The sequence below is a fragment of the Homarus americanus genome, unplaced genomic scaffold (assembly GCF_018991925.1).
Source record: "Homarus americanus isolate GMGI-L3 unplaced genomic scaffold, GMGI_Hamer_2.0 scaffold56241, whole genome shotgun sequence".
Taxonomy (NCBI): Eukaryota; Metazoa; Arthropoda; class Malacostraca; order Decapoda; family Nephropidae; genus Homarus; species Homarus americanus.
This window is the reverse complement of record NW_024740202.1, coordinates 674695-702384: the sequence shown is the minus strand read 5'-3', so window position 1 is coordinate 702384 and position 27690 is coordinate 674695. Positions and strand designations below refer to the sequence as shown.

The 27690-nt window shown below is 41.2% G+C and overlaps 2 protein-coding genes across 3 annotated transcripts in view; both read left to right on the top strand.

The window, feature by feature from the left end:
* Positions 1–1992: 1992 nt before the first annotated feature.
* On the top strand, positions 1993–13450 carry LOC121875231. Its single transcript, XM_042379689.1, has 9 exons — positions 1993–2442; positions 3288–4007; positions 4402–4611; positions 4820–4939; positions 5072–5893; positions 6058–6148; positions 6309–6599; positions 6857–7003; positions 7322–13450. Exons 1-9 carry the CDS (start codon positions 1993–1995, stop codon positions 13201–13203), a joined length of 8733 nt encoding a protein of 2910 aa, XP_042235623.1. The 3' UTR covers positions 13204–13450.
* A 9222-nt stretch (positions 13451–22672) lies between these two features.
* The window catches only part of LOC121875284 (N-alpha-acetyltransferase 25, NatB auxiliary subunit-like), a 59600-nt gene continuing 54582 nt past the window's right edge, over positions 22673–27690 (top strand). Inside the window, exon 1 of one of the 2 annotated variants that reach the window (XM_042379746.1) lies at positions 22673–22931. In XM_042379746.1, coding sequence (XP_042235680.1) covers positions 22871–22931 — 61 coding nt within the window. In that variant the 5' untranslated portion in view covers positions 22673–22870. Of the gene's footprint in view, positions 22932–27307; positions 27426–27690 lie in introns of those variants that run through there. The other variant, XM_042379747.1, reaches the window with a different exon arrangement.

Genomic DNA, 27690 nt, shown 5'->3' with positions numbered 1-27690 from the left:
CACTTTAGGTAGACATCTGGGACGAAGGAAAGGACTTTCATGATTGGCGGACACAACCAGGGTAAAGGGGGAGGGGTGGATGTAGGAGTCAGTTTGGTTACCTACCATTTAATGACTGCTCACCACTACCTCATGAAACACTGTCTCAGTCGCAGAGCTCTATTATCTTTCTCCGCCCTTGTCCTCTTGCTATCTCTTAATTCTTAGGGGTTTCTCTTGTAAGGGCTGGACTTTTTCTTACTTTATGCTATTCTGTCCTTCAGATTTATTCTATTTCATATACAGTACTTATCCTTTTTATATATTTCTTCTCTTTTATTCTTCAATATATATACTGTACCTATATTCTTATTTCAAATACTGTACAGTTTTTTATATTTATTCTCTTGTTATTTTCCAAGTCAATATTCTTTTCTTTACTTCATTTCTTTTCATATACAGGTGCTCCCCGACTTACGACGGGGTTAGGGACCCAAATCCAGGTCGTAAGGATCCGACGTAGATAAAAAATGAAATTATTAAAAAATAAATAAATAAATATAAAAAATAAAAGATCTACAGTGAAATACAGTACAGTGAAAGTAATAAATAATGAGGAATGGATAGTGTGACTGAGCACTTACCTTTAATGTAGTCAGCTGAATGCACACGGGGCACCCATAATTTTCTAATTATACATGGAGACTGCATTAACTGGAAACGTTTCGGTATAGAAAATGTGCGCGTCATTTGAAAAGAAAAAAATTTGTCACGACTATGATGGTCGTATGTCGACCACGTTCCTGATAAAGAGAGGACTTTGAAACACTACTGAGGGTACACCAACCAGATATTGTGGGAGCTGTAGAACTGTTGTACAAGAACAGGAGAATCGACCCAGAGGAATGCGAGTTCAGTATTGTCTGGATATGACTCATTTGAACCTTTCTCAAGAAACTTGCAAGAGGGTGTGGTTATCATGCTAGGCAAGACCTTGGAGCCACCATGCAGTACAGGAGAGGATGTTTTGAAGAGTCCAAGTGGTGTAAAATTAAACTAAGGGAGGGACTTACTTATTGTCGGGTGTTTCTACAGATCCCCAAACTGTGACCCACTAAATCAAAGGAACTTAAGAGCCTTAATAGACAATCGCTATGCTCAACCCTAGCCGCCTCCTTATCATGGGGGACTTTAACTATGGTGACATCGACTGGAGAAATGAGTTCACCCCAAGTGACTTGAATAACCCTGCTACTTTTTTTGTAGAAACTCTGAGAGATTGTTTTCTGTTCCAATATGTTAGAGACCCGACACATTACAGAGGGGAGCAAACACCCAAGCCACTTGACCTCATCATAACAAATGAGGAGGGTATGGTGACCAAACTGGAACACCTTGCTCTAGTTGGCACCAGTCACCATATAGTGTTGTCATTCAGATTTATCTGTTATCTAGTTCAAGATAAGGCCAGGCCAAGATGCAAATACTACAGGGGAAATCACAATGGGATGAGGGAAGAGATGAGGGGTATCAACTGGCCTGATTCATTAAGGCACAAGACTGCAGACACTACGCTTAATATCATAACTAGTAAAGTGCCCCATTTGATCGATAAGTACATACCCAAGACCAAACCCAGTGCCTCTAGGAATACGAGGGGATCCTTACACATGAACCATGCGGCGGTCGACAAAGTAAAGAAGAAAACCCAGAAATTCAAGACATGGGTTGGGTCAAATGAAGAGCAGGACAGAAGGATGTATGCAAGAGCCAGAAACCAAGCAAAGATAGTGTAGATGGGCTGAAAAGGAGTTCCAGAGGCTAATGGCAAGCGAGGTGGCATTCTTTTACAAGGTTGTTTCATAGTAGATGTTCCATCACGACATCTCATATACTATTCTGTAATTCTCATAAATACTTTACACACAATGCTGGTCACGCTCACTGGCCTATATTTATTCGTGGGGTGGTGATCTCCCAAAACTAATTTTTTTTTTTTTTTTTCAGAGTAAAATGAAGCCCACGTCTCGGTCCAAATCAGCCCATCTACGGCCTACTTGTAATTCACCTCCAAGGAAGCGATTGTGTGTGGCAGATGGCATTTGTGATGGCAAGGACAAGAAGCTTAAAGACACCTGCAAGGCACTGAAAACAAGTCATCAGATGTCTGTAGAGAAGGTGCACAAAGGAAGCAAAGAGGTGAGGTTGAAGATAAAGATAATGGGGAGAGGTGGGAATTTGTTGAACAAGAATGAGTGGAAGCCAGTGGGGAAAGACTTGCAGAAAAACCCGATATGTAATCCAAAGCGAACCAAGGAAAAGAGTGTGGAAGGGTGTTCTCAGGAAAGTGACATCAAAGCATGGAAGGGAAATGAAACATTAGAAGGTGAAGTTAGGTCTTGGGGAAGTAAGGTGTGCACTTCCAAGGGATTTGAAACTGTGAACGATGAATCACACCTTTGGGTAAGTAAAATGTGTATGCCAAAAGGATATCCTAAAATGAAGATGAAGCATAAACAGGATGACGGTGTTGATAATTTGTCCCTAAGAAATGAGTTTAAAACAACAGTGGAATGTCAGGGACTTAATGATGATGATACTTGTCTGTTGGTTAATGGTGGTGATAGTCCTCTGACAGGTAATGGTGGTGATAGTCTCCTGACAGGTAATGGTGGTGATAGTCCTCTGACAGGTAATGGTGGTGATAGTCCTCTGACAGGTAATGGTGGTGATAGTCCTCTGACAGGTAATGGTGGTGATAGTCCTCTGACAGGTAATGGTGGTGATAGTCCTCTGACAGGTAATGGTGGTGATAGTCCTCTGACAGGTAATGGTGGTGATAGTCCTCTGACAGGTAATGGTGGTGATAGTCCTCTGACAGGTAATTATTTGAAGATGATGGGTCAGGAAGATAAACAAACCAGTAGATGAAGAGAGGAAAATGAGTGAAAATGCCCAGGAGGAGAGGAAGCTTGATTGTGAAGTTAGTATAAAAGGCTTAATGACCAAAGCTGATGTGGAAAAGATGAAGAGAACACAGAAGAAGGAAAGAAAAAAAACATTCGAGGAGAATAGAAGAAAAACAGTAAAGAGCAACCTAGAAAGTGCAAGAGCAAACTGGAGGGATACCCTGTGGAAGATCAAACAAACCAAGTGAAAGATTGTAGAACAATGACATGTGTGAAGGTGAAAATGCAATGAAAGCAGACCAAAAGACGTGTGACAAAGGAGGGAAGAAAATTAATCTCGGAAACAGGTGTAAAGACAGTGTGCCAAGTCATTCAATGGACTATTCTGACACTTCACAGGAAAATTTCCCCAGTGACCAGGGATGGGAAGTTAGATCCTTTAGTTCTCTCATTAGGGAGATAATTAATGAGGAAGTGGCTTGTGCCAAACGTACAGAGGTGGCTGCTGAGAAACCTTGTGATGAAAATTCTAGGTCAAAATGTGAAAATGAATTTGATGATAAACAGAAACAAGATACAAATAGGGTTGTTGAGGATAACGCTGATGAACAAGTTCGCTTTTACTCCATCCCAGAAGTTGTGGAACGTTTTCCTGTGGACATGGATGTTAAGGTTGTGTCTACCAGATTTACAAATGAACTTCCTCAAACTAATGGATTAAGTGGATCATATAATTATGCCAGTACAGTAGGAGACAAGGGCGTACTGACCCTGCACAGTACAACAGTGAATGCTGGGAATTTATCTGTGGAGTCTGTGAAATGTTCAAATAATCCCACTTTTGCAGCTGTTAATCCTCTGGTCTTGGGAGAATATACAGAAGCTCATTGTTACAGTTACCGTCTGTGCAAAGTTTTACTCCAAGATATCAGATTAAAGGGTACAAATTGTTACATAGTGGAGAGGGAAGGTGACTGTGACCCTGTACCCGTAGAAGGTGACAGTGACTCTGTGCCTGTAGAAGGTGACAGTGACTCTGTACCTGTAGAAGGTGACTGTGACCCTGTACCTGTAGAAGGTGACTGTGACCCTGTACCTGTAGAAGGTGACTGTGATCCTGTACCTGTAGAAGGTGAAGGCCTGTACCTATAGATGGTGACTGCCCTGTACCTGTAAAGGTGACAGTGACTCTGTGTGTAGAAAGGTGACAGTGACTCTGTACCTGTAGAGGTGACTGTGACCCTGTACGTAGAAGGTGACAGTGTGCCTGTAAGAAGGTGACAGTGACTCTGCCTGTGAAGGTGACTGTGACCCTGTACCTGTAGAGGTGACTGTGATCCTGTACCTGTAGAGAGGTGAAGGTGACCCTGTATAGACGGTGACTGTGACCCTGTACCTGTAGAGGTGACTGTCTGTACCTGTAGAGGTGACTGTGTCCCTGTACCTGTAGAGGTGGTGACCCTGTACCTATAGACGGTGATGACTCTGTGTGACTGTGACCCTGTACCTGTAGAAGGTGACTGTGATCCTGCCTGTAGAAGGTGAAGGTGACCCTGTACCTGTAGAAAGTGACGGTGACTGTGACCCTGTACCTGGAGAAGAATGTGATCCTGTGCCTGTAGAAGGTGAAGGTGACCCTGTACCTGTAGGTGACTGTGACTCTGTACCTGTAGAAGGTGACTGTGACCCTGTACCTGTAGAAGGTGACTGTGACTCTGTACCTGTAGAGAGGTGACTGTGATCCTGTGCCTGTAGAGGTGACTATGACCCTGTACCTGGGTGACTGTAACCCTGTACTTGTAGAGGTGACTGTGACCCTGTACAGATGACTGTGTCCCTGTACCTGTAGAAGGTGACTGTGACCCTGTACCTGTACAGGTGACTGTGTCCTGTACCTGTAGAGTGAAAGTGACTGTGACCTGTACCTGTAGGGTGACTGTGTCCCTGTACCTGTAGAAGGTGAAAGTGACTGTGACCCTGTACCTGTAGAAAGTGACTGTGATCCTGTGCCTGTAGAAGGTGACTGTGACCCAGCACCTGTAGAGGTGAAGGTGACTGTGACCCTGTACCTGTAGAAGGTGACTGTGACTCTGTACCTGTAGAGGTGACTGTGACTCTGTACCTGTAGAAGGTGACTGTGACTCTTGTACCTGTAGAAGGTGACTGTGACTCTGTACCTGTAGAGAGGTGACTGTGACCCAGCACCTGTAGAAGGTGAAGGTGACTGTCCCTGTACTGTAGAAGGTGAAGGTGACTGTGACCCTGTACCCGTAGAAGGTGACAGTGACTCTGTGCCTGTAGAAGGTGACAGTGACTCTGTACCTGTAGAAGGTGACTGTGACCCTGTACCTGTAGAAGGTGACTGTGACCCTGTACCTGTAGAAGGTGACTGTGATCCTGTACCTGTAGAAGGTGAAGGTGACCCTGTACCTATAGATGGTGACTGTGACCCTGTACCTGTAGAAGGTGACAGTGACTCTGTGCCTGTAGAAGGTGACAGTGACTCTGTACCTGTAGAAGGTGACTGTGACCCTGTACCCGTAGAAGGTGACAGTGACTCTGTGCCTGTAGAAGGTGACAGTGACTCTGTACCTGTAGAAGGTGACTGTGACCCTGTACCTGTAGAAGGTGACTGTGATCCTGTACCTGTAGAAGGTGAAGGTGACCCTGTACCTATAGACGGTGACTGTGACCCTGTACCTGTAGAAGGTGACTGTGATCCTGTACCTGTAGAAGGTGACTGTGTCCCTGTACCTGTAGAAGGTGAAGGTGACCCTGTACCTATAGACGGTGACAGTGACTCTGTACCTGTAGAAGGTGACTGTGACCCTGTACCTGTAGAAGGTGACTGTGATCCTGTACCTGTAGAAGGTGAAGGTGACCCTGTACCTGTAGAAAGTGACGGTGACTGTGACCCTGTACCTGGAGAAGAATGTGATCCTGTGCCTGTAGAAGGTGAAGGTGACCCTGTACCTGTAGGTGACTGTGACTCTGTACCTGTAGAGGTGACTGTGACCCTGTGCCTGTACTGTGACTCTGTACCTGTAGAGGTGACTGTGATCCTGTGCCTGTAGAAGGTGACTATGACCCTGTACCTGTAGGTGACTGTAACCCTGTACTTGTAGAAGGTGACTGTGACCCTGTACTGACTGTGTCCCTGTACCTGTAGAAGGTGACTGTGACCCTGTGTCCTGTACAAGGTGACTGTGTCCCTGTACCTGTAGAAGGTGAAAGTGACTGTGACCCTGTACCTGTAGAAGGTGACTGTGTCCCTGTACCTGTAGAGGTGAAAGTGACTGTGACCCTGTACCTGTAGAAAGTGACTGTGATCCTGTGCCTGTAGAAGGTGACTGTGACCCAGCACCTGTAGAAGGTGAAGGTGACTGTGACCCTGTAGTGACTGTGACTCTGTACCTGTAGAAGGTGACTGTGACTCTGTACCTGTAGAAGGTGACTGTGACTCTGTACCTGTAGAAGGTGACTGTGACTCTGTACCTGTAGAAGGTGACTGTGACCCAGCACCTGTAGAAGGTGAAGGTGACTGTGTCCCTGTACCTGTAGAAGGTGAAAGTGACTGTGACCCTGTACCTGTAGAAAGTGACTGTGACCCTGTACCTGTAGAAAGTGACTGTGAACCTGTACCTGTAGAGGGTGACTGTGATCCTGTACCTGTAGAAGGTGAAGGTGACTGTGACCCTGTACCTGTAAAAGGTGACTGTGACCCTGTACCTGTAGAGAGGTGAACCTGTACCTGTAGAAGGTGACTGTGTGACTGTGACCCTGTAGAGTGACCTGTAAGAGGTGACTGTGACCCTGTACCTGTAGAAGGTGACTGTGACCCTGTACCTGTGAACTCCCTGTGCCTGTAGAAGGTGACTGTACCCTGTACCTGTAGAGGTGACTGTGACCCTGTACCTGTAGAGGTGACTGTGACCCTGTACTGTGTGACTGTGACCCTGTACCTGTAGAAGGTGAAGGTGACCCTGTACCTGTAGAAGGTGACTGTGATCCTGTACCTGTAGGTGACTGTGACCCTGTACCTGTAGAAGGTGAAGGTGACTGTGACCCTGTGCCTGTAGAAGGTGAAGGTGACTGTGACCCTGTACCTGTAGAAGGTGACTGTGATCCTGTACCTGTAGAGGTGACTGTGACCCTGTACCTGTAGAGGTGACTGACCCTGAACCTGTAGAAGGTGACTGTGACCCTGTACCTGTAGAAGGTGAAGGTGATTGTGATCCTGTACCTGTAGAAGGTGAAGGTGACCCTGTACCTGTAGAAGGTGTTTGTGGCCTGTACCTGTAGAAGGTGATTGTGATCTTGTACCTGTAGAAGGTTACTGTGACTGTGACCCTGTACATGTAGAAGGGGACTGTGACCCTGTACCTGTAGAAGGTGACTGTGACACTGTACCTGCTGTGACCCTGTACCTGTAGAAGGTGACTGTGATCCTGTACCTGTAGAAGGTGACTGTGATCCTGTACCTGTAGAAGGTGAAGGTGACCCTGTACCTGTAGAAGGTGACTGTGATCCTGTACCTGTAGAAGGTGACTGTGATCCTGTACCTGTAGAAGGTGAAAGTGACCCTCTACCTGTAGAAGGTGTAGGTGACAGTGACCCTGTACCTGTAGAAGGTGACTGTGACCCTGTACCTGTAGAAGGTGACTGTGATCCTGTACCTGTAGAAGGTGACTGTGATCCTGTACCTGTAGAAGGTGAAAGTGACCCTCTACCTGTAGAAGGTGTAGGTGACTGTGACCCTGTACCTGTAGAAGGTGACTGTGACTCTGTACCTGTAGAAGGTGACTGTGACTCTGTACCTGTAGAAGGTGACTGTGACTCTGTACCTGTAGAAGGTGACTGTGACTCTGTATCTGTAAAAGGTGAAAGTGACAGTGACCCTGTACCTGTAGAAGGTGACTGTGGCTCTGTACCTGTAGAAGGTGAAAGTGCTCATCATGGCTTTACAGCTCTGGTAATAGCAGATCATTATTACGCATCTGTAAGAGGTAACATCAATTTTGAAGCTAAAACATCAAGGTTGGAAAGTGACCATAACCAGATTTCTGTTGCACATGAAGGCAGTTGCAGACAAGTGTCTCCCACAGTGGAAAGTAAAGCCGTGGAAAGATGTGTAGAAGTGGATGAGGAGTCTGACTCTATTGGTGTGAGCAAAGGAGGTAAAGTTGACAGTGAAAAGGAGGTAGAGCCAGTCTGTCAGCCTATAGAAGAGAAACACAGTGCTGATGATCTACCACATACCATACAGAGAGAACCGGAGCTTGATTTGACAACCGGAAGCATAACACATGATGGTATCACACAGATAGAAGGAAATTTTTATGTTGATATTCAACCATGCATCAGAGATACTGGAGTGGCTGAACTTGACATGATGGTTGCAAGAACAAAACCTGGTAGTAATACGGGCAATGCCACAGACCTGCACAATCAAGCATTGGATGCATTAACTGTTGAAAAAGAAGATGGAGCTGGACTATCAATCATTGAGAAGCTTAGTGCTGCAGCTGATGATAGAAATATTAAGGTAGATGATGTCTCTGACTCGGCTGGGAGATGTGTTTCTATGTGTGAGCCTCTTTCAAAAGGACACACAATGGAAGTGCTTGACCAGTGTTACCAGGAGAAAAATGATGGGTTAGAAAGGAATATTTCTTGCGTTATATCTAGTGCAAGTAAAGAGGGGCAGCCAGCAGATAAAGATGCCAAGGACAGTTATGCATCGGAGCACCTACTTTCCCTGCTGCAGTTATCAGGCGCTCTAAGTAATAACAACAACCTCCTCCTGCTCCCTAGACCTTTTCTCACTGTGGAAATGGTAATGGCAGCCATTAATATAAGTTTATTCAGTGCAAATGATGTTTTTTCTTGGATTTGCAAGATTTGTAAATCTAAGAACAGAAGGTACACAGCACTGTTTGAACGTCAGTTCCTGCAGTATCTTCTATTGTATGAGTACATTACTAAAGAGGTCCATCTAGATCAAAAAGAGGCATGGAAAAATCTTATTCAGCAATCAATATATCGTATACCAAGAGGTTCTGGCATTAGTCTGATATTTGGGACAATTCCTGCGCTGTGTAAGAAGGAAGGAATATATCATTTTCCACATAGTTGTATGGATAAGTGTACTTGTGGGGATAATTTTTTTGGCCCATTAGGAAACCAGAGGAAGGATGGCACTCAAGGGTACTTGAAAAATGAGATTGCAAGGTTACGATTGGAACTGAAGGGCAAGGAGGAAGAGATTAGGTGTCAGCAAGAAAATTCAAAGGAGGAGGTTATAAAACTCAAGGAAGAACTCTGTAGACAACAAGACATATTGAAATTTGATGATGCCTTGAAGGCCGAACTTAAAAGTGCCTGGTGTATAATACAGACCCACAGGCAGGGGACCGACCACCTGTTAAATCAAACTACAGAGGGTGAGGAAATATACCTCATAAAACCCCATGATGTTTTGGTTATCCTACAGCAAATAGTTTTTGAAAAAGAATCCAATATCATTCAAATCCAAAAGAAGTTGAATACCTCTGAGGATAAGTTAAAAGCAAGAGATATAACTATCAGCCAACAACAAGAATCAATGTGCAAGAGTGAATGTGAGATGGCCAAAACTAAAGCTCATATAAAGCAGCTGCAGAAGGAGGTCATGTCTACTAAGAGTAAGTTAGAAGATTGTAAGAATGTAATATGTAATCAGCAGAAACAGTTGAAGAAATGGAATAATATGAGTTTTGACAAGCCACACGAGGAAAACTTGGCAAGATTGCGATTAGAGAAAGAACTCTGGAAACGTGACCAGCTGATTCACCAACAGAAAGAGGAAATAGCCCAGTTGGAGAGTGCAGCAAAAGCAGGTGTATCTCTCAGTGGTCAATTTCAATATCTTCAGACATTACATAGCCAGTTAGAATACGATTTACAACAAAAAGAAACCTTGATACAGACATTGAACCAAGAACTTAATTCATGTAAAAACATCAATTATGCAAAAGAAGCTTATATTAAGAAGCTTCACGATGAAAGAAATACATACTCAAAAACTGAACTGGAAGAGCGGCTTGTTTATTGTAATTCACTCTTAGTAGAAAAAGACAATAGAATCAGTGCTCTGCAAAGGGATCTAACCACATTACAAGAGAAGGAAAAGGAGAAAGAAACCCATGTGGAGAGTCTTGAGAAAGAGCCGAGTTATTATATGAGTGCCTCAGAAGAGCCTGAAGCCACAAGTTCCAATGACAGATGTTCAGTTACCAAAGATTTCCATGACCTCAACCTCCAGAAATATCAAGATCAGAAATACTTACAAAATCACCCCATGGGCAAAATTACTGGAAAGAAAATTAGTAAAGATTATAAATATTGTAAGGTATGTGCAGAATATGTTTTACTGTTGAAGAAGAAGGATGAACAAGTGAAGTTAGGTACAGATAGCATACTGGAACTGGAAAAAGAAGTGATTTATTTATATAAACAATTGAAGGACAGTCCATCCACAGACAAGAAAACTATACTACTTGAACATAGATCGAAAGTTTCAGAACTCAGACGTTGCATTTGTTCTCGAGAGCAAATGAATGCACAGTTAGAGGAGAGACTTAGAGCTCAGGAGATGTCAATCAAGAAATTGATAAGTCACATTGAGACTAAAGATGTTATACTGAGTTATTTACACCAACAATGTAATAAGAGTGATACATCCCCTGAGGTCTGTCAGGGAGAGAGAACTTTTTCACTTGTGACAGATGACAGCAAACATAAGTTTCTGGATGACCCGGAAGACAGTTGTGGTTTAGTGATGCAAAGGTCTCCTAAACAGTTAAAGATGGAAACTTCAGATAAAATATCTCTGAACCCAATAATTGAGGACTTACATTCATCTACTACTCGATGGGTATCCTTGGTTAGGCACCCTGAGACTTCACAAGAAAACACAGACAAAACAGTAGAAGAAGATTGTGTACCAAGTACTTCTGCTGCTAAAGAAGCAAATTGCAATAAAAAAGTAGTTATTAAAGAACTACAACACACGAAAATCACTCTCTCCGATTACCGTGTGAGAAATAAACAACGGGAACATCTTAAAACAATAGTAGAGGAAAATCCACCTTTACCTTGTAGTTCATACAGCAGCAAACAGGGCATGAAGAGGAAGAACTGTGTCACAGAAGTGGTGAAAACTTGTATGGACAACTCAAGTTCTGGGTCAGAATGGAAGAACAAACATTCAGAGAAAAAGAGAAAGATTATTTCAAGTGAAAACTTTCACACAGAATTAGATATAAAAAAGAACCCTAAAACCTGTTCAGGGCCTGGAAAATACAGAAGTGCTGTAAAAGAATCATATCAAACATTACCACCAAGATCAACATCAAATAAACCAAGAAGTTACAAATGTACACAGCAGCCATCAGAAGGCTGTGGGGAGGAAAAGAATCAGAAGAATTATAGGGAGGAGTTAGTGAGATTAAAAAAGGTGTTAGAGCTTTTCAAAGTGAAGAATGAAAAGGTTTATGAAGAAAAGAAGAAATTAGAGAAGAGACTTTGTGAAAGAGAGATAACTATGGCTCAGCTGGTGAAAGATAAGAGTAATGTAGAGATGCAGCTGAGACAGAGTGATACAGCTCTGGCCATAATAGAGAATGACCGAGGGAGGATATATGCTCTTCACCAAATACTTGAGCATAATCATCAGAATGCAATAAATACCAAGAATGAACTCGTTGATCTTATCTTCCTAAAAGAGGAGGCCCTGAAGTTGTCTCAGGAGGAGGTGACCACATTGAAATTGATCATAGAGCAAAGTCACAAATCACACAGAGATGATGTGGAAGAGTTGAAACGATGTATTATTGTGAAGGGTGCAGATATTGATAGACTAATGGTTGAGAATAAGATGCTGAAGGAGGTGTGTAAGGAAAATGAGAATTTACTCAAAATTACTGAGCAGTTAAAAAAGGATCTATATGAGAAAAATAATATGGTGGATGCACAAAGAATTGAGAAAGACTTGTTGATGAAAGAACTAAAAGAAAAAGACATGAACCTTAAAATTAAACTGGAAGAAAAGGTACAGTTAGAAACTATCTTGCAAGAACAGCTGACAAATGTAATCACTATAGAAGAGGAAAAAAATTGTTTGGAACGGAAATTATTGGAGATTGAGACCAAAATCAAATCCATAACAGAAGAAAACCTTGATAAAGAAAAAACAGTGAGAGAGAGTGAGCAGGAGGCAGCATTGTTAAGGCAAAAGGTAGAAGCTTTGGAAGCCACTTTAGTGGAAAAAACGAGAGATTTATCATTAATGCAAAAAGAGTTACGTAACATACAAATATCAAGAAAAAAAGATTTAGTTCTTGCAGAGAAACAAAAACAAGAATTGGCTAAACTACAGCTTCAAGTCTCCAGTGAACACATATTTGAGAAAGAGAGAATGGAAGCTCTTGTCCACAGTCTTAAGAATACCATCATCTCTGAGAGGGAAAAGTCAAGAATTATTAAAAAGGAAGCAGATGACAAATTAGCTCTGGGAGAACAAGAAATGCTTACACTCAAGAGATATAAAGAACACGTGGATATAGAAATTAGGGAAAATACTCAGAAATATTTAGCAAGTCAGAAAGAATTAGAGGAGGCACATAAAGCAAATACAATCCTCTCAGACCAGTTCAAAGACATTCAAGCCAACAGGTGTTTGATTAGAAAGGAATTAAAGCTTGAATCACCAGCTACCAAGACTGTGAATCTGAGAGAGGAACTTGATAGTGTGTGTAGACTTAATCATTTGTTAAAGGAGCAGAAAAGGAGGATTACAATGCTTAAGCATGAGCTGTTGGGAGAAGATTCAAGAAACAAGAAGCTCTTGAAGCGGTTGCAGATTATAAGAGGAGAGAAAGCTAATGAAAAGAGAAAGGCTAAGAAAGATAACAAGGTACATGTGAATACAGAATGCCAAACTACACTTTCACTGGGTAATGATTTAGACATAAATATAGAAAGCATGAAAAATTTGCAAACTGCTTTGGAAATAGAAAAACGAGTATCAGAAAGCTTTAGCGAGAAGCTGTTATTAGAACAGAAAAAGTCACTGATTTTAGCCACCGGCCTTAAACGAGAGTATGAAGAGTGTTCAAAAGACTTGGAATATCAACTCTCACTCTTTGCTTGGGTTGCAGAGAAATACAGGGCAAAGATGCATAGGGTTGAAGAGTTGACTGCTCTGAGTGTGTCCAGTGACACAGCAGAAGAAGACATGTTTGCTGATGGTCAAGGACAGGAAGCTCAGGAATAATTTAATCCTTCAGTTGATTGGGTGTACAGTACCGTATATTTAGTATGTATTGCTGTAATAACTTTGAAATGCAGTACAGTACTGTATAATGTTTAATATCAGGTTTAACGTAGTGTACACCTTGGTAAGGCACCTATTATAAAAGACCAACTATTATTATTATTATTATTATTATTATTATTATTAAAGAACTTACAAAAAGAGTAACTGTGTTAGGGTGTGTTAATACTATACTGTACATCACTGTGTTAGGGTGTGTTAATACTATACTGCACAGCACTGTGTTAGGGTGTGTTAATACTATACTGTACATCACTGTGTTAGGGTGTGTTAATACTATACTGTACATCACTGTGTTAGGGTGTGTTAATACTGTACTGTACATCATTGTGTTAGGGTGTGTTAATACTATACTGTACATCACTGTGTTAGGGTGTGTTAATACTGTACTGTACATCATTGTGTTAGGGTGTGTTAATACTGTACTGTATAGTACTGTGTTAGGGTGTGTTAATACTGTACCAAAGCATCATGTTAAAGTGTGTTAATACTGTACCTACAGGTCACTGTGTTAGTGTGTTAATACTGCTACATCACTGTGTTAGTGTTATTTATACTGCACAGCACTGTGTTAGGTGTGTGTTAATACTAGTTTCGCACAGCACTGTGTTAGGTGTGTTATCATTTATACTGTGCCAGCACTGTGTTAGGTGTGTTAATACTATACTGTACATCACTGTGTTAGGTGTGTTAATACTATACTGCACAGCACTGTGTTAGGTGTGTTAATACTATAATGCACAGCACTGTGTTAGGTGTTAATACTGTACTGCAGCATCACTGTAAGAAAGCATTTACTGCATCACTGTGTTAGGGTGTGTTAATACTATACTGCACAGCACTGTGTTAGGGTGTGTTAATACTATACTGCACAGCACTGTGTTAGGGTGTGATAATACTATACTGCACAGCACTGTGTTAGGGTGTGTTAATACTGTACTGTACAGCACTGTGTTAGGGTGTGTTAATACTGGGTACTGTACATCACTGTGTGTTAGGTGTGTTAATACTATACTGTACATCACTGTGTTAGGGTGTGTTAATACTATACTGCACAGCACTGGCACTGTGTTAGGGTGTGTTAATACTATACTGTACATCACTGTGTTAGGGTGTGTTAATACTATACTGCACAGCACTGTGTTAGGGTGTGATAATACTATACTGCACAGCACTGTGTTAGGGTGTGTTAATACTGTACTGTATAGTACTGTGTTAGGGTGTGTTAATACTGTACTGTACATCACTGTGTTAGGGTGTGTTAATACTATACTGTACATCACTGTGTTAGGGTGTGTTAATACTGTACTGTATAGTACTGCATTAGGGTGTGTTAATACTATACTGTACATCACTGTGTTAGGGTGTGTTAATACTATACTGTACAGCACTGTGTTAGGGTGTGTTAATACTATACTGCACAGCACTGTGTTAGGGTGTGTTAATACTATACTGTACATCATTGTGTTAGGGTGTGTTAATACTGTACTGTATAGTACTGTGTTAGGGTGTGTTAATACTATACTGTACAGCACTGTGTTAGGGTGTGTTAATACTGTACTGTACATCACTGTGTTAGGGTGTGTTAATACTATACTGCACAGCACTGTGTTAGGGTGTGTTAATACTATACTGCACAGCACTGTGTTAGGGTGTGTTAATACTATACTGTACATCACTGTGTTAGGTGTGTTAATATTATACTGCACAGCACTGTGTTAGGGTGTGTAATACTATACCGTACATCACTGTTAGGTGTGTTAATACTACCTGTACATCATTGTGTTAGGTGTGTTATACTATATATAGTACTGTTAGTGTGTTAATACTATACTGCACAGCACTGTGTTAGGGTGTGTTAATACTATACTGTACATCACTGTGTTAGGGTGTGTTAATACTATACTGCACAGCACTGTGTTAGGGTGTGTTAATACTATACTGTACATCACTGTGTTAGGGTGTGTTAATACTGTACTGTACATCATTGTGTTAGGGTGTGTTAATACTGTACTGTATAGTACTGTGTTAGGGTGTGTTAATACTGTACTGTACATCACTGTGTTAGGGTGTGTTAATACTATACTGCACAGCACTGTGTTAGGGTGTGTTAATACTATACTGTACATCACTGTGTTAGGGTGTGTTAATACTATACTGCACAGCACTGTGTTAGGGTGTGTTAATACTATACTGTACATCACTGTGTTAGGGTGTGTTAATACTGTACTGTACATCATTGTGTTAGGGTGTGTTAATACTATACTGTATAGTACTGTGTTAGGGTGTGTTAATACTATACTTCACAGCACTGTGTTAGGGTGTGTTAATACTATACTGTACATCACTGTGTTAGGGTGTGTTAATACTATACTGCACAGCACTGTGTTAGGGTGTGTTAATACTATACTGTACATCACTGTGTTAGGGTGTGTTAATACTGTACTGTACATCATTGTGTTAGGGTGTGTTAATACTGTACTGTATAGTACTGTGTTAGGGTGTGTTAATACTGTACTGTACATCACTAACACTATAATTAATTCACTTGTTTACCTCACCAAATTTCTGTGTGTTGTTGAATATTACTTTTACTTTTATTCTCTTCACCACTGATCGGCTCGTTAGCCGCTTGGGCGATCGGTCACGTCTCTGTTACGCGCTGTTGGCAAATATTGTCAGGCTCCCATGTGTGAAATGTTTGATTTGCTTTTTAAGGAAAATTAAAAAGGCTACATTTTTCTTTCCTTGTAATAAAATAAGTTTGATTCATATAAATATCATGGTAGTTTTAGTTAATTTACCATGTAATTAAAGTTTCTGTTGATATGTACTGTAATATTTTGATTTTATTGTATTGTGCCAGATGTTCAGCTTAAGGTAAAGCTTGTACTCTTGATGTACTGTATGTTAAAAATTTTCAAATACTGTACATTATAATTAAGACAATGTGCAGATGAGCACATGACACTAACATCTGCAACACCAGAGAAACAAAATTGTAACTACGAATTGTGTGTTGAATTAATTGGAATGAGACATATTAATACTGTATCATTTTCTTAATCAATGATAAGTACAAATCTGTAGCATTTAATTACTGTACAAAGTAAGTGTTATAATTGTAAAGTAACTAAAACATAAGTAATTAACCCAAAACTTGGGAGGTTAGGTTGAACATCTGTTATCGGCAAAGGAGTTTCAAAGAATGAGACTGTCTTCTGTTGTCAGTTTACTTTTAGTATGAAGTTTACACCTTTGTATTTCTTTATAAGTTATTGCCACCATACATTATATATAGTATACAGAATATCTTTATTTCTCTTGAGATGGACTGTCTGTCATGGTATCTTTAAAATGTAAATACAGTACTCTGTGTACAACAGTCCGACCTAATCACATTAAAGATTTACAATTAATTTTCTGATATTGCAATTTTTTTTTATTTTATGTTTGATGGATTGAACGTGTCAAAAAGTGCTTGATTGTTTTATTAAGGATTACCTTGTATAGTTATGCAGTAGTTAAGTTCATGGATCAGCAGCCACACTTGATATGCATCCTTGCCATGCTTGAACTTTTGGCACCACAGTAAAATTCACGTCAGCCCTGCTTCAAAAATCAAGAAATTTAGTGAAAGTGTCTTAATTATATTTTGTGACAGTGTGCTTGCTTCCTATCCTGTGGGTTTCTAATCCATGCATGGTGCACCCTCATCCCACCCATCTGTAAATGGGTGTCTAACATTATGCAGATGGGTAAGTGAAGGCTGATTGCAATGCTGACCACACTGCCTCCCTGTATGTGGGTTTAACCCAATAACTGTGGCATTTGGAAAATCGTGTGTACGCTATACTGTGTATACTACAAAAAAATAAAATACGTTTTTTAAGTGACATGGAAAGTAACTGGCAACTGCTGAGTGCTGGTTGTTGTTGTGATGCAAGAGGTGGTTGTGGTCAGTGGCAGCTCATCTATAGGGGCTGCAGCTCCCCCTACAAAACTGCTGGACTTATGAGACATCTACTTCTATACTTTTTTACTTTTTACTTTTATCCTCTTCACCACTGAACGGCTCATTAGCCGCTTAGGCGATCGGTCACGTCTCTGTCACGCACTGTTGGCAAGTACTGGGCATGCACCGGCTCCAGAATGTACCTAAATCTGCTCCAGTGTTGGTCAAGTCTTGTCTTGAAAGAGCTCGCACTCGGTGCCGTCACAACACTCTCTGGTAGATTGTTCCAAGAGTTCACAACTCTCACTCTGAAAAAGTTTGCCCTCACAGTTTTCTGGACTTGCAGCTTCATCAATCTTGAGCTGTGACCCCTTGTGGGGCAAGCATCCGCCAGCTCCAAGTAAGGAAACTCGACTGAGTAGTGCCCCCTGAGATGCTTATACACCTCTATTAGGTCATCCCTTGCCCGTCTGTAGTATAAGCTAGGCAAGTTCAGGCGCTCCAATCTCTAAGGGTAGTTGAGGTGCCGAAATGCAGGCACCAGTTTGGTGGCCCTCCTTTGAACATTTTCAACCAACTGACAGTCCCTAGCATATCTCGGGGACCAGATGGGGTGACAGTACTCCAGATGGGGAAGCACTTCACTCTTGGAGATTGTTACGAGGCACGGACCGTCTAGATATCTGAACGACTTTCTTATAAGACCCAATAATTTATTTGCCTGATTTACCTTCTTCTTGCAATGGCCCAAGAACTTCAGCTCATTGTCAACATACACACCTAGGTCCTTCTCACATTCAGTCTCCAATAGTGCAGTTTCTTCATCCCGTTAGGACATAGGATACGCCTCCTTACCGTTGGTACGCCCCAGGTGCATCCTCTTACACTTCGTGACATTGAATCTCAGCAGTCATTTCTTTAACCATTCTTGGAGCCCACAGAGGTCCTCCTGCAGTTCTTCACAGTCCGCTTGGTTCTTGATTTCCCGAAATAACTTGGCGCCATCGGCAAACATTTGTATGGAGGAGTGTACAATTTCAGGCATGTCATTTATGAAACAAACAGATAACAGCGGGCCCAATACACTGCCCTGCGGTACTCTGCTTGTGACAGGTACGGATGATGATTTTGTGCCATTAATCACCACACTGCTTGTGGTCATGTAGAAAGTCTTCTATCCATGCTAGGACATTTCCCCGAATTCCGTACCCTTCCAGTTTGATTTTCAGCCTTTCGTGGGGAACACTGTCGAAAGCCTTGGGAAAATATAGGTAAATATTGTCAATATTACCACCCTGTTCCAGAATATGGGTCCAAATATCCAATACCTTGAGCAATTTTGTTAAGCAGGAGTGCCCCGGCATAAAACCGTGTTGGCAATCCTTTACAAGGTTGTTTCGTAGTAGATGTTCCATCGCGGCATTTCTGATAATACAGCTCCTCCCTGATTTACGACGGGGTTAGGGACCCAAATCCAGGTCGTAAGTCGAAAATGTTTAAATAATATATAGAAAATCTAAAATGGGTGTCTCTTTTTCTTCTCAGCACCACAAAACTCTCACTTTTAAGCTTGCCAGCCATTTTAAAGTGAATTACAAAGGAAAATTTTGTCAGTACACAGCGCAATCACTGACGTTGGGACTCGAAAATACGTAATTTGATTTAATTTTGGTACGACTGAGGCAGGTCGTAAGTTGGGAAGGAGCTGTACACTCAAGTACTTTACATATTGTGTTGGTCAGGCTCACCGGTCTATAGTTGTTCGTGGAGTGACATCGCCCTTCTTGAAGATAGGACTCCCATAAGCCACTTTCCATTCACTGGAGACCTTTTGTTCATACAGGCATTTACAAAACGGGATCTGTAGGGGCTCGGCACAACTAGTTGCACAACTCTCTTAGCACTCTAGGATGCACCATGTCAGGGCCGGGACTCTTATGGACCTTTTGCTTTGACATTTTATTTCTAATACCCTCTTCTGTGAACACAATGTGGGTCAATTGCTGTGTCGAACCGTCTGTCCTCAAACGCAGGAAGGTTAATCGCATCCTCTCTTGTGAACACCGAGGAAAAGAAGTTGTTCAATGCCTCAACTTTATCCTGGTCAGAATCTGCATAACTACCTTCTTCAATCTTCAGGTCTGATACTCCTACTCGTGTTTCTAATTTTGACTTTGCATAGTGGTAAAACGCCTTTGGGTTTGACTTGACCTCGCTTGCAACCAGCCTCTGGAACTCCTTTTCAGCCCTTGTACATTCTATCTTTGCTTGGTTTCTGGCGCTTGCATACATCCTGTCCTCATTGTTTGACCCAACCCATGTCTTGAATTTCTGGGTTTTCTTCTTTACTTTGTCGACCGCCGCATGGTTCATGTGTAGGGATCCCCTCCTATTCCTAGAGGCACTGGGTTTACTTTTTACTTTTTACTTTTATCCTCTTCGCCACTGATCGGCTTGTTAGCCGCTTGGGCGATCGGTCACGTCTCTTTTCCTTTATATTCTTCACCAAAAGGTCGGCTCGCTAGCCGCCTGGGCGATCGGTCACGTCTCTGTCACGCACTGTTGGCAAATACTGGGCGCTGCACCGGCTCCTGAATGTACCTGAACCCGCTCCAGTGTTGGTCAAGTCTTCTCTTGAAAGAGCTCACACTCGGTGCCGTCACAACACTCTGGTAGATTGTTCCAAGAGTTTACAACCCTCACTCCGAAAAAGTTTGCCCTCACAGTTTTCTGGACTTGCGCTTCTTCAATCTTGAGCTGTGACCCCTTGTGGGGCGAGCGTCCGCCAGCTCCAAGTAAGGACACTCAACTGAGTAGTGCCCCCTGAGATGCTTATAAACCTCAACTAGGTCCCCCCTTGCCCGTCTGTAGTATAAGCTAGGCAAGTTCAGGCGCTCCAATCTCTCAGGGTAGCTGAGGTGCCGAAATGCAGGCACCAGTTTGGTGGCCCTCCTTTGAACATTTTCAACCAACTGACAGTCCCTAGCATATCTCGGGGACCAGATGGGGTGACAGTACTCCAGATGGGGAAGCACTTCACTCCTGAAGATCGTCACGAGGGACGGACCGTCTAGATATCTGAACGACCTTCTTATAAGACCCAATAATTTATTTGCCTGATTTACCTTCTTCTCACAATGGCCAGAGAACTTCAGCTCATTGTCAACATACACACCTAGGTCCTTCTCACACACAGTCTCAACTACGTAGTACATTTTCTTCATCCCGTTGGGATATATGGTACGCCTCCTTACCGTTGGTTTGGTCTTGGGTATATATTTATCGATCAAATGGGTCACTTTACTAGTTATGATATTCAGCATAGTGTCTGCGTTCTTGTGCCTTAATGAATCAGGCCAGTTGATACCCCTCATCTCTAACCTCATCCCATTGTAATTTCCCCTGTAGTATTTGCATCTTGGCCTGGCCTTATCTTGAACTAGATAACAGATAAATCTGAATGACAACACTATATGGTGACTGGTGCCAACTGGAGCAAGATGCTCCAGTTTGGTCACCATACCCTCCTCGTTTGTTATGATGAGGTCAAGTGGCTTGGGTGTTTGCTCCCCTCTGTAATGTGTCGGGTCTCTAACATGTTGGAACAGAAAATTATCTCTCAGAGTTTCTACAAAAAGAGTAGCAGGGTTATTCATGTCATTTGGGGTTAACTCGTTTCTCCAGTCGATGTCGCCATAGTTAAAGTCCCCCTTGATAGGGAGGTGGCTAGGGTTGAGCATCGCTGCATTGTGTATTAAGGCTCTTAAGTTCCTTTGATTCAGTGGGTCACAGTTTGGGGATCTGTAGATATACCCGACAATAAGTAAGTCTCCTCCCTTTAATTTAAATTTACACCACTTGGACTATTCAAAAGCATCCTCTCCTTGTATCCTCGCATGGCTGGCTCTAAGGTCTTGCCTAGCATAGATAACCGCACCTTTCTTGCAAGTTTTTTGTTTAAGGTTCGTAAATGAGTCATATCCAGCAATACTGAACTCGCATTCCTCTGGGTCGATTCTCCTGTTCTTGTACAACAGTTTGGCGACTCTTACAATATCTGGTTGGTGTACCTTCAGTATTTTACTGGACTTGCGGCTTCTTCAATATTGAGCTGTGACCCCTTGTGGGGCGAGCGTCCGCCAGCTCCAAGTAAGGTTCATGTGTAGGGGTCCCCTCGTATTCCCAGAGGCACTGGGTTTTCATCTTGGGTATATATTAATCGATGGGTCACTTTACTACTTATGATATTTAGCATAGTATCTACATTCTTGTGCCTTTAGTGACTCCGGCCAGAGGCTACCCCTCATCTCCCCCTTTATCTCACCTGATCGGGTCACGTCTTGTCACTCTGTTGCACTGCTTCACTCAAACCTGACTGAGCAAACTCAGTTAGCGCCCAATCTCTAAGGGTAGTTGAGGTGCCAAAATGCAGGCACCAGTTTGGTGGCCCTCCTTTGAACATTTTCAACCAACTGACAGTCCCTAGCATATCTCGGGGACCAGACGGGGTGCCACCAAACTGGTGCCTGCACTTCGGCACCTCAGCGACACTGAGAGATTGGAGCGCCTGAACTTGCCTAGCTTATACTACAGACGGGCAAGGGGGGACCTAGTTGAGGTGTATAAGCATCTCAGGGGGCACTACTCAGTTGAGTGTCCTTACTTGGAGCTGGCGGACGATCGCCCCACAAGGGGTCACAGTTCAAGATTAAAGAAGCCTCAAATCCAGAAAACTGTGAGGGCAAACTATTTCGGAGTGAGAGTTGTAAACTCTTGGAACAATCTACCAGAGAGTGTTGTGACGGCACCGAGTGTGAGCTCTTTCAAGAGAAGACTTGACCAACACTGGAGCGGGTTCAGGTACATTCAGGAGCCGGTGCAGCGCCCAGTACTTGCCAACAGTGCGTGACAGAGACGTGACCGATCGCCCAAGCGGCTAACGAGCCGATTAGTGGCGTAGAGGATAAAAAAAAAAGTACTGATGCGGAAGCACTTCACTCTTGGAGATCGTTACGAGGCACGGACCGTCTTGATATCTGAACGACTTTCTTATAAGACCCAATAATTTATTTGCCTGATTTACCTTCTCGCAATGCCCCGAGAACTTCAGCTCATTGTCAACATACACCCACGTAATTTTCCTTGTAATATTTACCGAAGTTCATTGTGTGTATGTCTGCAGCATATACATTGTTTGTATACCTACACTCTATATATACGTACATTGGTTATATATATTGTGTACATGTTGGACCAATATGATTATGAACTTATCAAAGAATTAACATCTAACTGTTAATAAATTGGAGTTATGTAAATCGGTATCTAAGACTGAATTATATTAACGGGTAAAAGCGATTGAATAAATGGTAAAATCGAATGCAATAATTTTATAACGATAAATTGATAAGGAATAAGTTTATAATAAGTGAAGGTGTCCCCCAGTGTTTGTTGTCGTCCAAATGTGAAGGTGTGAGCCTCTGAGCTGCTTCAAGCGCACCACTTTATTTCCTATCATTTTAAGTCCATTAACACGAATTTTCCCACGCATATTTCATGGTAACTATGACAAAAAGTAATAAAAACACAAATAAATAAGTAGTTTATGAGGTAACATCAGAGTAAAACACGACCATAACACAGCCAGCAAACATGGCCGGTCGGGCGCATGTTGACGACTCCGTGATTGAGAGAAGACTACGGCCTATTTACGGTGAGTCTTCCGGTCAGTTTAATTCTGGAGAAAGATGAAGGTGTTGCTGGACCTCCTGGGGTGACAGAGAGCTGGTTAGTTATGGGAGATAAGGGCTCGGAAGGAAGAAGACGACCTCCTCCACACTGGCAGATCTGATATGGAGTAACTTGGTGTATTGTCTGTCACTTTCCTGGACCTAAAGCTTTTCCTTCCCCGTAGTTACTAAAGGGGGTTAAGGGCCATAGTTGAGAAGAACACACCCTCGAGCCCTGAGCCTACTTTCTGGGGGGTCACTAGTTATCTTTGGCCATTAGGTTCTTTTCTTGGCAGTTCGTTCCTTGGGTATTTCATCATTATTCCATAGTCCATTAGCGTTTTGTAACTTGGCCCATTAATCCTTTGGCCGCTAGTTGTCTCTGGTAACTGAAGTGCACTTGTCTTGTCATGTCCTAGAGGGTGTTGGTGGTACAGTGGTTAATGCCAATCGCTTACCACTGTCATGGGTTCAAGTCCTGACTGGGAGAGATGTAATAAGGGTGTTATCCAGTGTGACCTTACCAAACATCACAGGCTTTCTCCAAGTACTTCAGTTACTAACACTGAACAATGAAGGTGGTACAAGAAAACAGACCAACCACCTGAACGACTTTTCAGTTGATAAGTGGTGAAATGATAAGTAATGTAACACTTACCTTTAGTGTCGCATGTAAACCACTTACTTTCGATTATGTAATGAGGACAACTACTTTATGTCAAGAACACCTCAAATTAGTTGCAGGAATGGGTGTTTTCATATTTAACATTTTTCAACAGATTTTCGCCTTCAGTATTAATCTAAGGCCACTCGCAGTGTTACATCAATACCATTTTGCTTATTTATATAACTACAACTACCTCCAGTGACTGTTACATAATTTAATTCAAACAATATTAGATAAACCAATCTAACCTACCTAACCTAATTAACCCATGAAGTGCGGTGGTTTTGCTGCCTAAATGCGACACCGGCAATGCACACATTCACATGAATTCATAATAATTTTGTTATCTCACTTATTTCACAATTATTTGGTGCTATTGGAATCATTGGAAATTTTTATTAGTAATATGTGTAGTGGATATTTTGCCATGACCAGTTAAGTTCCTACTAATGCTATTTTACCATGAGTTGTGCTCTGATTGGCTAAGAAGTTAGGTAAGGTTAGGTAGGTTTCTTTGATTGGTTAAGACAGGTTCTGTTAGGTTCTAGTAAATGTCACATCTTTTATAATGAAAAGTTTCCATGAACAACAGAAATATGGTAAGGTATGTTTGTAGCTACACAACGATAGACTCATGGCAAAATAAATGCCAAATACTGCCAGTTTCAGTTAAATGTAGTTCATGCTTTGTTCGCTAGTAATACTGTAGATGATTAACCAATCAGCGCACTCCTGCTAAAATAACGTTGGTAGGAACTTAGCCAGTCACGACAAAATATCAATTGCCAATAATATACTAATGGTATTTGAATAACAATGTAATATGATAACCAATATGAAATAAAAAGTCAGTGTAATTTTTTTGTACATGCCACTTTCTACTTTTGAGCTTCTTAGCTCTATGAACTTATACAATATAATAATCTTTTATTTTTATGCTAAATAATAGCACAGTTTAGTTGAGAAAAAGCTAAAAAAAATCATAAAATGTTAATAATAAATAATGTGACAATGATGCTGAATGAATGCGCATCAGATCACATTTATAGCATTATATTTGACTCCCCTCTTGTCCACCCACACATGCGTGATTCAAATTGGTCCCCTAAAAATAAAGCTTAAGCTGGTACAGTATCTTTTTTTTTTGTCCTGCCTGCTCATTTATTGGTTGGTTTAGGCAATGGCGTAATAAAAGTCACGCCTCAGAGTGTGACGTATGTAGGCAGGCCGTTTAAATATTGACGCTCGTCCTTCATCGGTATGAACAGCGTCTCTTATTGAGACACATTGCACTTCATGGGTTAAAATATATTGCACCCTGATTACATAAGATTAGGTATATACTGATAGGTTTGGTCTGGTTGCTGGTAGGTGTTTGTATGTAAGCAAAGAGAAGATGGTGGATGTAGGAGACATACCTTTATTATTTATAGTACAGTACTGTAGTGAAAACAAAATAGAGAAAAAAATATATGATAATTTCAATTCCTTTAAGTGTTTTCGATATTAGGGTTGGGGCATTATTTTTGGGGGTGGCACGATCCATCCTAGCTTTCTAGGGGCCTACAAATGAGCCATAATTAATTTACAAATGCTGACTTTGCCCCCCTCAAGGAAAAATTAAATGACGCTTTTGCATTAGGGTGGTTTACCTGCCACACTCGGTAGAGTGTGAGAATTAGTCAGTAAAAAAACACAAATAATAGAATAATTAAGATTAGATGTGGAAAATTTAAAGTGAAATGTAAATTTAAAAATAATATGACATCAAAATGAGTTGTGAAATGTGTTGAAATAAAGAAGAAATTCTCAGCACTTGTGTTAGTGTCTAACGTACAAAGACTTTAAACAAGAACATTAAGACAATAGGAACAATAACAGAAACTATGAAATCATGAGAAGGGAACACTTAATGATTTAATTTTTCTTAGAAATTTTGGATCTCATGAAGATTAGGCACCCCAGCTTATTAAACCTGATGATCAAACACTGTATTGGGGGGTTAGGCTACAGTAGGTTTGGTAAGGTTAGATGACAATAAGTTAGGTAAGGTTACAGTAGGTTTTGGCTTGGTTAAGTAAGATTACTGTAGGTTTGGTTAGGTCAGATTACAGTAGGTTTGGTTAGGTTAGATTACAGTAGGTTTGGTTAGGTCAGATTACAGTAGGTTTGATTAGGTTAGATTACAGTAGGTTTGGTTAGGTCAGATTACAGTAGGTTTGGTTAGGTTAGATTACAGTAGGTTTGGTTAGGTCAGATTACAGTAGGTTTGGTTAGGTCAGATTACAGTAGGTTTGGTTAGGTCAGATTACAGTAGGTTTGGTTAGGTCAGATTACAGTTGGTTAGGTTAGATACAGAAGGTTTGGGTAGGTTTGGTTAGGTTAGATACAGAAGGTTTGGGTAGATTGCGGTAGGTTTGGTTAGGTCAGATTACAATAAGTTTGGTTAGGTTAGATACAGTAGGTTTGGTTAGGTTAAATTAGGTTTCTCTTGGTTAGTGTAGTTACTGGGTATCTAATCATCCGTTGATATAAGTGGGGGTTCCTCATCTTCTGTGATCCAAAATGTCAAAATCAAGAGACAGAATCTTACACACCAGAAAATGAAAAACAAAGGCTAAAGGAATACCACAAGAAGGTATAAAAGAACACCATTCAACCAATTGTTGCTGATATCTGGGCTGATCATGCCAGACTACCAGAAGCAACAACACCAGCAGCCCCCCCCCCCCTGTACGCTCTAAGCTGATGTGAAAAGGGAAAAAAACAGTCTAGATGTGGGGCTAGAGAGTACCCATCTGTCAGGCTGTGATTAGTTAGTGTGCATGATGTCATGTTTTCCAAAGCAAGCAGCACAAACCCATTAATCTAGCTAATTTAACTTATCCTAACTAATCTATAACTGCCCTTACCTAAACTACACCTACCCTAATCTAATCTACACCTCTCCTAATTTAACCTTACTTAATTTACCCTAACCATCCATAATCTAACCATGTATTCCTAGCCTAAGCTATCCCAACTTCACCTTAAACCCTTCATTATGGGGATACAAATTTTAATCATTTATTTGGCAAACGTCAGATGATTTTATTCAGCTGAGAGAGGAGTCCATGCAAATAGGGTTAGTATCCACTAACCCCTTCACTACGGGGAGGCCAATTTTATGGAGCTGACCTAATTATTGGGGAGATCATTATTTTGAAGCCCCTGAAAACAGTGAATTGATTTAAAATGTTTCCTGTGAATCTTAAAAAGCCTTTTATGAACATAGATTCCACTGGAACATTAACTTTTTGTACACAAAATAAAATTGTATAACTATGATATTCAATACTGTACTGTACTTATTTCTTGTTATACCACCAGAAAACAATATCACATGAAGAAACAAATTGTATGTCAATAAGTGTACTGTGTACAGGTACTGTACTGTACAGTGTATGTTTATGAGAGATACTAACAAATTTTTTTAGATAATTTATGTTATTTCTAACTAAATTTTTACCACATATGATTTCATTTTTAAACCTAATAATGAATTTTATTTTATTGAGTAGTATTTCCATGCAAGACATGGAAATACTGTACACACGGGTGTAGAGTATTTTGATTAGAAATTCTAATGTTTCAGGTTATATTAAAAAGCTGCATGTAAACTCCACCATTAGCTTAAAATTATATTAAGCATTTCCCACACAGTGTTGGAAAGGTGCCAAGAACAAGTCTGGCAGTCAGTGGGAAGTAGACGTGGCCAACCCTGAGAAGCTACTGTGAATTATGGCATGAATCTCTGCAGGATTATTTTAGTGTGTGTACTGTGCTCAAAAGCTGCTTGCAGAAACCTATTTTAATTTGTTTTCATGTGCCAAGCTTGTGATGACATTGTACAGTACAATCAGTAGATGAGAGAAGGCATTAGGTATATCAGAGAAATAAGATAAATATTTAAATAGCTAACTAATATACCAGGTATATTTTATTTTACCTGATGATTATACTCCTTATTGCTACCTGGGTTAGGTTATCATTAGGTTGTTTAATCATTAGATGAATTAAGCTGGGGTGCCTATTGC

Coding starts and splice junctions, on each gene's coding strand:
- LOC121875231 (XM_042379689.1), top strand. CDS start 1,993: ATGAAGCCCACGTCTCGGTCCAAATCAGCCCATCTACGGCCTACTTGT. Junction 5,894..6,057: donor GTGACTCTGTACCTGTAGAG/GTGACTGTGACC, acceptor CTGTACCTGTAG/AAGGTGACTGTGACCCTGTG. Junction 6,149..6,308: donor TGACCCTGTACCTGTAGAAG/GTGACTGTGTCC, acceptor CTGTACCTGTAG/AAGGTGACTGTGACTCTGTA.